General features: G+C 35.6%; 1 protein-coding gene across 12 annotated transcripts in view; it reads right to left on the reverse strand.

The window, feature by feature from the left end:
• LOC128191479 (roundabout homolog 1-like) overlaps nucleotides 1-12,282 on the reverse strand; it is a 79,043-nt gene that overhangs the window by 36,766 nt on the left and 29,995 nt on the right. For 11 of the 12 annotated variants that reach the window (XM_052863567.1, XM_052863568.1, XM_052863573.1 and 8 more), the window contains one exon: nucleotides 3,139-3,249. In XM_052863567.1, the coding sequence (XP_052719527.1) occupies nucleotides 3,139-3,196 (58 nt within the window). In that variant the 5' untranslated portion in view covers nucleotides 3,197-3,249. Of the gene's footprint in view, nucleotides 1-3,138; nucleotides 3,250-6,089; nucleotides 6,226-12,282 lie in introns of those variants that run through there. The other variant, XM_052863570.1, reaches the window with a different exon arrangement.

Consider the following 12,282-nt stretch of genomic DNA (forward strand, 5'->3'; position numbering starts at 1 on the left):
CTATTGTGCAAACACAAAATATATTATCAATCACTTTTAAAAAAAAAAAGATTTTTGAAAGAGAGCTAGTTTAGCTGGATGGGCCCTATTAAGGTACTGCGTGTCATTGTGTGTCTCTCAAGACCTGTGGGTACTAAATTATTGGATGTGAATAGTCGCAAATGCCAGATTGGGGAAAATTATGGTTTTTAATTGACATATCCCATTGCCGTAAAATGGGGACCACACCAGAAACATTTGGTTACGTATAATTTTCCAATTAAAAAAGGCATTCTCAGATATAAAAATTTATCGCAGCTATAGGAACTGGTTTTTTCTTTTGTAAAGAACATGGAAATTTTCTGCTTTTTTGATGGATTAGTCTTCTTGCACCTGTTCATAACAGCGTGAACATAAAAACAAGTCACCCATGTTTTTAAACAATGAAATACGATCTTTCCTTTATAAAATGAATCACTCATTCCTATAAATTGTTCCCCTGAAAAGGAATCCAAAATTTTGACTATTGTGTAATGAAAAATTAATTTGGGGCCATCTGGAACTCTAGCCTCCAACGTTGCCCTCTTACGGTGGGTCTCCTGATCTGGGCCTTTTGTAAATGTGACAGAAAATTTTATGGCTGTTCATTCGATGTATACTTATCGGCAATTAACTTCGAAACCTAGCTTCTGATTAGGAACGTCTAATTGCCAGTTATGATAACCCCTACATAGGAATCAATTTTCAACTTGAAAGGAATTCTCGGGGCTGTGAAAAAGCTTGCAACGTTATGTGTCACTGCAAACATTATACAAAAGCTAGGGTTAGGTCATGTTCGTAGTTTGCAGATATACAATTCTGAAAATGCATTCTAAATGGCTTTTGATGGCCAAGGAAGTGATCTACCATTGTTTTATGGGGGTTACCTCAATTACGAGGGCACATGTGCATGACACATTTATTACGCAAACATTTGAAGAAAAATTTCTTTACTCTTTCAAACTTAACATTTTTTATGAAAAAGTTTCCAGATATATATGATATCCAAATTGAATTAGAACAAAGCAAAGTGGGTCAAAATGAAATGCTTAGATAGATACTGCCTACTTTTTCCAGATTGAAAAAATTCCTCTTCTTTTTTCCCCTCTAACAGATACCAAACTTATCTGATGCAGCATCAGCATAAAAAACAACAAAATTGAGATTCTGCATGTAAGATTTAACGAATCTTAGTTAAAGAAATGCATCTTCCTGAAAAAAAAAACACCCAAAGGAAACCAGAGACTTTCCTTGACAACTAATGATAAAGTAAAGAATTTAAATTTTTTTTTCTTTGATAGTTAGTTCCTGTACTTTCTGATCCCTATGCACTGGAAGTAGATCTTTCAGTAACGTATCTTTCACAGAGAAAATAAAGTTATACCATGACAGCAAATCTTGGTAAAGAAATGTCCCATGAGAAATTAGTAGATAGTATATATATGGAATAGAAAGTTAGAAAATGCTCTCAGCGATATCTAACCATGTCAGCAAAACAAAATCTGCAATGATAAAAGCAAACCTGTCCAGAGAACTCAATTCTCTATCTTATTTTTGAAAGTCTTTACAAATCAGATCTTTGAAAAATAAGTGGACGTTAATTGCCCTACCAAAACCATCACAGGCAGACATTTAGCTGACATTTAAACAGCATTTAAAAGTTTAGCATGTTCGTAATTTCCCTTCATTAGTACTGTACTTTTCCCATGGTTTGATACAGCTTTCAACAGATTCCCATGCAATAACAGATATCTTCTTCTTCTTGCATGTGATTTCTTATCGCCTAATCTTGGACCCTTTAATTTCCACAGATCAACATGGTCATGTTTTAATGTGATAATACACCTGAATTGCTATCGCAAATTGAGAGTTTGAAAGTCCGATTAAACCATCTAAATTTATACTCAAGTGCAGTGTTCATTCTTTTTTTTCTTCACAAATTGTTCAATTAATTGCTTAGTATTAAAAATAATTCTAAGCCATTTTAAAGTCAATCCCATCTTGTCTTGATTTGCCGATAATAACAGGCGATTATCATCATTTATCTATGAATTCAGTTTTTCAAATTAAAAATAATTTTCTCATTCTAACAGAAACCACAAATATTGAAATGAGGACTTCTCCCCTGTGCGTTGAGGAAAACTAGATCCAGTATGAATGAACATTTAATTCTAGCGTTATCTGAGATTCAACCCCGACTTCCGCGAAGGATACTTCAAATCGCTTTTGAACTTCGGAATAACACTGCTTTTTCATTCTAACTATCTAGCAATAATTAAGTGACACAGATCTTTCACTGAAATCTCTTCTACACAGAATTGACTAACTTCGTACACTCATGAAGTAAAGAAAAAAAACACCCATCTACATTCCTTATCTTTTTGTTAAATCTTAGCACCATTTTGTTTCATTCGAATATTGGAAGTTTTAACCCCCCTTCCCCTCCTAAAAATAAAAATATATCAAAAATGAAAACAAACCACCAGTATCTTGTCAGTTTAACACCTCACACTATTCAAAATATCTCAAACAATGGATCGCTGGCTAAAGTTTCTAGTAATAACATTGTATCGGTTTCAATTGATAATGACGAGTCTTTGTTAACATTGTATAAAAAGGAAATTAGAGAGGTCTGAAATCTTCTTGCTCATCAATATAACCTGTCAACTCAACTGAAGCCTACCCTCAGCCATCCCAAAGTCCCCTGCGCCATGAACACATCATATTATATTTTAAACCAAAAGCAAAAAAGAAAAAAAATTATTCATGATCAATGCACACTTAATATCCCTTCAACATGGAAATGCGGGATTAGGACAAATTTCATCACCGTTACAAAGGAAATTGACATTCAAAGTCGATTTTGAAGAGCTCTTTGAAATCTTCTATGAACAGAAGAACAAAGCCACATGGTATTTAAGTCCAGTCAAATTTCAAAGTCTTCAGAGCCATATTGCACTTGATATTTTTCGTTCCCCCATTGCCGTCCGAGTTGAAAAAGTCTACTACCATTGCATAATGAATTCAATTTGATCAAAGAAGTACTCAGTAACTGCGATTGAAAAAAAGGGGAATGGTTATATATTTAGTGGGTTGGGACAGAGAGAGAATAAATCTTACCTTCACAAATGAACTGGACAGCAAGGAATAAGAACAGGAGAATGGTAAATTCCGCCATAGTCAGTGATCAGCTTCTGTCATATTGTCGCCAGTTTCGACTTTCTACACGACCTGATGATAAAAGAAAAGGAGAATATAAAGCATCTCTCAAATAAACAAAAAAAAAAAAAATAACCCCGATAATGCTATTCCGCCAATTACGTTTTTTTTCAAGGTTGATATGCAAATTAGGATGAAGAAAGCTTTATCATTGTAGGAGATACAGTTTCCTTCTCAATATACCTTTTGTTGGCGGGATTAAACATTCACGATTTGTATGCAAAAATTGAGAACGTTTTTCCTATCATGCCGCCCAGACAGAAAACAGTAATACCCGAGATATATAATATGCATACACCTGAATTACTAATCGATACAGAAATGATCTCGACTCTTTGAATATGAATGTAATCTTAATTGTTCCTCCATCCTTAATAGAATTTTAATGTTCTGTAAAATCTCAACTTACAGCATAAAATCACAAATAAAAAACACATCATCATTCAGTGAAAATTCATCAGGACCATAAAGTGAAAGCGACAACATTGTACACCTTATGTTAATTTAAAAAGCATTTATGCAATGGAGTGAAGTGGTCTTTTTATCTGATGGGAGCACGACCATATACCTCTTGGTAAAATGAACGAAATGAACTGGAAAACTTTCCGCAAAAGCTTGCAGATTATAACAAGTAAAGGAGATAGTATACAAGCTTTATCATAGGCGACCATCAGTGATTTTTGTCTTAAAGTTCAAAAGTGTGATGAAATTCTATTAAAATTTGTTTAGAACTGTCATAAAACTATGAATAACAGAGAAAAACATTCCCACTATGCATATTTTTCCTGCTCGGTGAATTACACATCGATTTGGCAAAGAGGTAAGGTAGACACCAAAGTGACGCCATGATACCATTTCCACTATATAAATAGAACATCTCCACGAAAGCAATATGTATACAGCTCGCACTTCTTGACACCTTATGGTTAACAATCTTTGCAAAAATGAATTACGCCATGTATATATACATCAGATGAAGATCTACATAGATAATATAAACCTACATAAAGTTTATCTTTCAAAACGCCATCTATTATTTCAATATAGGTGTCACGGAAACTGAAATTTCAAATTTACTTCAAAGCAAACACAGTGGATGCTGGAGTAATATTCTTGAAAAGGAAGCGAGACCATGTGTTTTGGGTGGTCGTAGAGTTGTTTTCCAAGATGAACATCTAAGAAAAGTGCTCTGCTATCAAGTGGGAAAATATTTTCTAACCCAAAAGATTTATTGTCATAGGTTTTACTGTTGTTGCAGTATCATTCTCCCACCTTCGAAAAAAGGTTCCAGTCGAACTGTGATAGGCATCAATGTCTGCTCCTTCGGTAAATGTATATTCCTAGGAAAACTGTCTTATTTGGCAGGTGCAGGATACAGATTTCATTGAAATATTCTCAAAACTGCATATAGCACAGCTGCACTGATTAATTTCAACTGTTTTCTTGTACATTTGAAAAATTAAGAATATTGTTATTTAAGCAATCACAGGTTGCAATAATTAAGGATGGGTGGAAAAGTTTGTAGACATAAGAACAATACCATTGAAAAACTAAACTTTTAATTATCTTTCAATCGGAATTGTGATATATAGGCTGTTGAATATATGCATGTTGAATGAATTTATATATAAACAAAACAGGGCTATATTTTAATGCTCCGAAAAAACACACTTCTATGAAAGTCACGCTCCACATCAATCGTTGGGTGGAGCCGTCACTTCATCGGAAACTAGCTCTCTCAAGATTTTTTTCCTCGTGGCTCCATTGAGGAAGACAAAGAGAAGGGCTGATCTTATGAAGGTCTACAGGGGGACAAGAGGGAGAGCAATGATGATTGAAGACCCTCAAGAATTACCATACAGCATAACATGCACATCCAGGCCTAACATTTTTCTATACACCTTTTCTATGAGCCTCTGCCGTTGTAATCAGGCAGTGTATATGACCACATTAATCTTGTCAGAAGTAATTATTGCCAACGAAGGAAAAAAAAATATCTTTGTTATCCTGTAGGTCAAATCAGTTTTCCTGATATAATACAGTTGATTCACGTAGGATCTTGGTCTAAATGATAGCAACAATTCTTTTCACCTAGCTCCTATTTTTATGGAGTGATTTAGAACTCAATATTTTCTCGAGCCCTGGTTAATAATTTTCTGTTCACGATATGCAATAATGATTATTTACCTAATATTTATCCTAGATATGACAAATTCATTCTGCAAGTGTCAAATTTTATTGGTTTCTGGGATGATCCACTGCTAATATTTAGATTTACATTATTGAACCAATGCCAATCAATGGGCTGACAAGTCTTTGCTACTGCAAACATCAGAATCAACAAACCTTGTGTCTTTTCCAGGACCTTAGGACAATACATGCCAAAGACTTTGACATCCGAGTTCCAATTCCGCATTCACAATTTTTAAGGAGAAAGACTATTCTAAATCAAAAGTCAGCTGGTGTACTGGTAACTGGTACTCTTTACACAATCAAGAGAGGGACTATAAAATAATTCCATCCATCATCCATCACTGCACATGATAAATCAATGAAGGCTTGTAGCATCTTTCCATTTGCCACATGACTTCAATGTCCATCTAGAGTAATAACTACCGTCCTAAAATCAGGTTAACAAATCCATATTCCTATCAGAATCAATCACCAGGCTCTTTACATCCAATAATTGCCAAGACCAAAAATTGAAGCTCATCACATCATTCAACAATCCAATCGAGTTTTAAATGTTATGGGATGATTTAAAAAAAAAACCAAAAAACGTAATGGCCCAATTTCAATTTCTTTTTTTTTTTTTTTACAAATTAGCTTGAAAAATAATTCAAATCACTTACATTTGTTCAACATTCCATGATAAATCACTTTCTAGTACAAAGGTGTCCCCTGACAAATATACTTCAGTCACACACTGAAATAAATTTTTTTCAAAATTCCAGCAATGGCTAGCTTGCTTGCTCCTTGCCAGTTGTACAACAAATTACAGGATTTAGACTCTCTCCAGCAAGAAAATGGTTTTTTTCTCCAATTAAATGACTAGTATAATGGTTTCATTTTGGAGGAAGTGATTTTATTTATCATGTGCGTGTCTGATATAGAGGCTTTGGTGATTAGCGACCTTAATGTTCTTCAGATAATTGCAGGCTATCCTAGCCAGAGGTATTCCGGGCTGAAAAATGACTTCATTTAATCCAATTGTAGTTGCAGGCTATATCATAGAACCTGTATACCAGAAGTTAAAGAAAAGGGAAACAAACAACAAAGTTATACTTTTCCTGAATGCTTGCAGATATACATAAGAATTGCTAAAAAACTTTTTTTTTCAACATCTTGCTTGTATTCATACAACCGTGAACATGTACTTGTAATTAAAGGATCAAAGCATGCTTGGTATTAGACAAATGCAAACTTAACCTGAATAGTCATTCATTCATTGATATATATCAATCTATTGTTATTGAAATTACAGGGTCATAGTTATTTTGGTAGAGTAAAATTCAACAACAACAAAAATCATTCAATTAGAAGAATAATGGTAATTGCAAATCTTAACACCATATCTGAGAAGTTATCCTAGCTTAACTTAGTGCTTGCATGCAGTAACTCATACTGATAACAGAACACAACACATTTCTGATAAAAATGAACTAGGACCTCAAATTACATACTGAGGAGACCCAACTTCTATTGTCATTTGGACAGAAAGAGATCATTGGACTGTGGAATATGGTCATAAACAGTTTTTCTTTCCCAGACAAAGCCAGTTAGCTGTAGTGTCAAATATGATAGACAGTGGAAACAAAGCATTGTAGGGAACATCTATTGTATCTGGCAGCTGTCTCAAGACTCGCTCTGTTGTTATCCCATTTCGAAGGTTGAGATCAGTGTATAAATCATAACTAATCAAGCTGACAACCCCAAGGACAGTGCGCTTCTCAAAGAGTCTCCAAAACCCAGAGGAGAACCCTCCTTTATACACATGCAGTCACAACAACATCCGCAAAGTTGCATGATGGCAAATTACCATCATCTTTGGGTCTTTTTTTTTTTTTTTTGCACATGCATTTCAGAATTCCAGTCCAATCAAATTTAAAGACAACTCATTTGTCAATTAGGTGGTAGACACCTATTTGTGTCACGCAAATTTTTGGTTAAAAGTTTTTATCAGGTTTGAAATCAGCTAGATGCTTACCAAACACGATCTGAACAATGCTCTGTGACAAAGCTGCATTTTAAATGGTATGCACAATCTCCATGCTTGGGTACTTCAATGTGAATGATGGTGTCTTAACACTAAATAGGTGCCAATCAGGAAAAGAAAATCATTCTTATCTGGTGTTCTATCATTTCACACTTTAAATCATTCCTATGACTAAAGCTCGAGGTTCCAGAGTTATATTTCATTTTTAATAATTTGTGTTGAAGCATTGTGTTGAAAATGCTCTTCCACTTATAATCCCTCGCTGACAAACATGGCCACTCGAATTTCAAAGCCCCCATCCTTCCTACATTAAATTTTTGGACAATGACTCTCTCTAACTCCCTGGTACAGTTCAATAACCCTTTGCAAACACTGTACCCTTCAAATACAGTAATGTCAACAAGGCAACAGAAGAATTTTACGTACATCTACATTACATGGGGCCATGGTGCCGTTTACTTCCTCATAAAATTTTATCTTGACTCTGATTTTATGTGTTGCAACCCCCACTAGAGATGTTTATGGTGGGGAGTCAAACTCATTCCAAAACTGACAGTAACTATATAAAGATCCATAAAAAGAGGGGAGTGAATGACCACATTTTCCGTGCTTGACATCCAAAATGTACTTACCTAATGGTTCAGTTCTGACAGTAATGACTCTGATTATCCCAAATTATTCCTCAAAACACAAGAGATACAACCAAACTCTCTACTTTCCAACATTTCCGCTCCGTGACCCAGATACTGTGAATACCTCTCTGGTGCCTCCACACCAATTCTTCTGCATCAAAATGTGATTGTGATTAACCCTTCTACAAGTCCAATACTTCTGACTCCCATGAGATCCCCCCTTCTCAACAATAGCTAGCACACAATGTATAGAATATGTCATCGACTGAGATAACCATGCATTTGCAGACTGTCTGCTGTATCCAGCTATCTGATACAAAAGGGAGCTTCTGTCAACTGGAATCTTGGCAAAGCTCTGCACCCATTTTCGACAAAAAACAAAACCTCTTTGGATGAAATAAAGGTGAGCCCCCTCTTCAGATAAATTATTCATGCTCTCTCAACAACACATTTCTCATCCTTCAGGTTTAGATTACAACTCGCCCCCCTCTCAAAATTCTCCCCCCCTCCCAATCCTTCTCTGTACACTAGCTGGGAAAAAGAAGAAAGCATGTGTTAAAACACTGATTACGGGTGTAAAAAACACCAGTTTGAATTCTCCATAATTAGCAAGCAGTTACCTGCACATTCTTTGGTACAGAAGATACTCGCAACTTCTGCTAATGGAGGCTTGTACAGGATTTCTGTTTACACACATGGCCAGTACGCTTCCTGGGCCAACTGTTGCTTTCCTTGCATTGAGCACCCGCAGAATAAAAGATTTTCTCCAATTCTCACAATAAAACACATAAATACATGACTTGAGAGGGATTGTTTGTAATTCTCGCTCTACAGTTTCGGTCCTTCTAAAGATTTTGGACTTGTTGCGTGAAAATGAATCGATGCACTGTATACATTGGAGAGCCCAAAGAAATCTTTGGTTAATTAGCACTCAAGAAGAATCAATACTACTTGTTTATCACAGATTGTTCGATCATCAGTATTATCACAGATTTGCACAAAAGCATGTAATTTGGATTTTTTTCTTCTGTCTGGTTGTGAGCTCCAGCTCTGCCCAGTTGGGCACCAAAGATAAGAACAGTATGTGGGATAACACAGAGAGACCTGGTCACCAGCATTTATCTCCTCTGGGTGTCTTACTTTTGCATAGTTTCACTGACCAATCTCTGCCAGCTAATGTGATGCTTTGATATAAGAAATTGGCCAAAAAAAACAAGATTACAGGCTAAATGTCACCTTTCATCTGAGCACCACAGGAAGGGAGGAAGAGGTTGCAAAATTGGATTACAAATTTTGGGCCATGAATATTTACACTCCTAACCTGCCTTTCATCTGCCATTCTTTATCAGCTGAATGACTGTTTCAAACTTTTGCCTGTCAGTTAATCAACATATAACACCGCTATACCATCATCCTAAGCAGTGTAGGCAGGCAGTTGCAATTGTTACATCCTTTACAGTTTTATTTTTATTAGGTACAACCCATTACTTGACAGGGGCAAGAGATTCTAGAACACCAGACTGAATTATGTCCATTCTTCCTCCCAGGGAAAGATTAAAAAAAAAGAATTACCTCAATTCCCCCCATAAAACTAATCAATAAAGAAGGAGACCCCTGAAAAGAACATTAACTTTGGAACCACCTTCCCTGGCAAATTTTTTTATTACATCTTGAATAAATTCAATTAAAACTTGCTTCTTTCTCACTTTCCTTAATGGGCAGACATGAAATAGACAGCTGTGATGTCACTCAAAAAGATACCATGATGCCGACCTTAGGAAGCTCCGCAGTTTTATTGTTACCGGGCGGAATAATTTCCCAGACATGCTTTATAAAATTAAAAGAAAAAGAGTTTCAAAGCCTGAATTCACAGAGAGAGTTGAATCAATTCAACTCAAAAAAGAATTAAAAACTTAGAGAATAAGTGTGATTTGATAAGATTCAGAAGTGATCAAGATAGCGAAATATTGTCAGGTTGATGGTTTGGTGTCGTGTACAAAAATGTTTGAATAAAATGTTGAACGATGACCAAAAACATCTATATTGACCATTGGTAAACACACGTACATGCGATTTAATTTTTTTTTTTCTTAAAAGAATAAATTTCAATTAGCTGTGGCCGATTTTTTAAAGCCCCAGACAGGGACAACACTTCGAGTGTCATACACTTCAAATTAAATTTGCCAGCAGGGGAGTCTCTAATATTGGAATTGACATGTATTTAAAAAGCCGATGAAATGGAAAACCTTTATCTTTCAAATATTTTCTGTATGTCTGAATTAATCTATTTAATACGATATGAAAAGATTTATGATACTAAAAGGGGCACTTGTGTAATGGAAAAGGGACTGATTGAAAAGTCCTTTACTGGATGTCTAATAGCCACTCGACATGGGAAATCCAAGAGGAAGAAAGAAGTTAAGAAATGTATACCAGGATTATGTAAATTAAAGATTTAGCAGCAAGGTGTGCATTATAATTAGTCGACCAAAAAATAATTCTCCCTTATGTGACATATTCCTTTATAAAAGTAAAAAATTTCTGTCCCAACAAATTAATACCGGTACTTCACAGCAAACAATTCCGAATGGTACCTCCTTCATTGTCCTTTCCACATTTTTTTTTGCTGTGCTGTTCATAATAATTTTAGTTGGTGACATTTCAAAAACCAATTAAACAACAGCCTACCACAATATCCGAAAGAACTTGCTCACTCTTCAATATTACTCATTCAAAATTGTGATGAAAAAAAAAATGTCAAGGCAAAAAAAATAAGCGTAAAAATTCGTTGCCATATTCCACACCTTTTTTTAAATTGGCTGTGCCTCAACCAGGTTTTTAAATATCTCGTCACTGAATAAACCCTGGACTCTTTAACCTGGTAATTTAGCTTAAACTGTTACTTTCCTAGAAGGCTTCACAACAGGATGCCACAGAGTATGTAAACAAGGTCATTGTTATTTCAAAGAGACATATCACAATGCAAAATCAACTTCTCAAATTCTTTGTTCAATCACTGCTTGTTGTCATTCCACAGGTTAGATAATGAAAGCAATTCTGTCTCTGTTTGATGTTTTTATTGAAGCCTTTTACTACTACTACCTGATTTTTAAAAAAAAAAACCCTGCTAGGATAGGTGGTTTAGGCTTCACTCAATGAGTAAGATACCTACGTACCCTAAATACTTAAACCCACAAAACACAATGAAAGCATTAAATTTCTCGCCGTCATTCTTACACAACGTATGTCTAGTAAAAGTTAGAATTTCAATTAAGAAAGCTAGGGTATTAATATAGTTACAATTCTTGGGGGGAAAAAAATAGTTAACACTTTTGGTGCACAGAAAAAAGATGGTCTTAGCTTATCAACTTCATTCTTAGCACACAGAAGAAGAAAAAACCCCAGTGAATTCAACACTCTTATCACATTGGGTTTCCTTGCACTTTTTTCTAATTCCCTCACCCAACATTCAGTGTGTGAAATGGTCTAATTGAAAATCGACAATGGCTGACCCCCATCAAGTTTCCTTGCACATCTCAGCACCCCTCACTGATCTCGCTTGGAGATCAGGTCTGCAAAACGACTTGATTCCTGTTCCGCTCTGTTCCAGTTCCAATGAGCTAAGTGCCGTGGTAGCCATATCACATGTCCACGATGGGCAATCAATAGGCTTTTACTATACTCTGATCTACCACAAGTCATGGATGAGGGAGGGGGGGGAGGGTTATCCATTCAAAAACCATGCATCCACAATGTATAAACAGGAAATCTGTGTGCTTACAACTGTTTTCATGAATGTTCCTACATCTTGGACATTACTTCATGCAGGCAAGAAAAACAAACACGAGTGAATCAAACCATGAGACCAGCAATAAGAAAATGGCACAGTGCAATACATTTAAAATAGGTGTCAGATGAACAAAACCATTTCCAATCCCCCCCCCATGTGATGGCTTTCTTCCTTCTCTTTCTTTTTCCAGGAAATTTTTCAATCCCATGGTCACTGTTTAGCATGTTGAACAATGTCCAGACAAAGAGGACTTGAACTTTCATTGAAACGATGAACAAAGCAATATTAATTCTTTCAAAGATTCAATCAAATGCAATATCTTAGTGGAAAATTGAATCAACTACAGGCATTTCCAATTGTCTTCCCCCGCCATTACGTTAACTAGGCAAATTTGGTGTGAATCACAT

This window comes from Crassostrea angulata, chromosome 7 (assembly GCF_025612915.1).
Source record: "Crassostrea angulata isolate pt1a10 chromosome 7, ASM2561291v2, whole genome shotgun sequence".
NCBI lineage: Eukaryota > Metazoa > Mollusca > Bivalvia > Ostreida > Ostreidae > Magallana > Magallana angulata.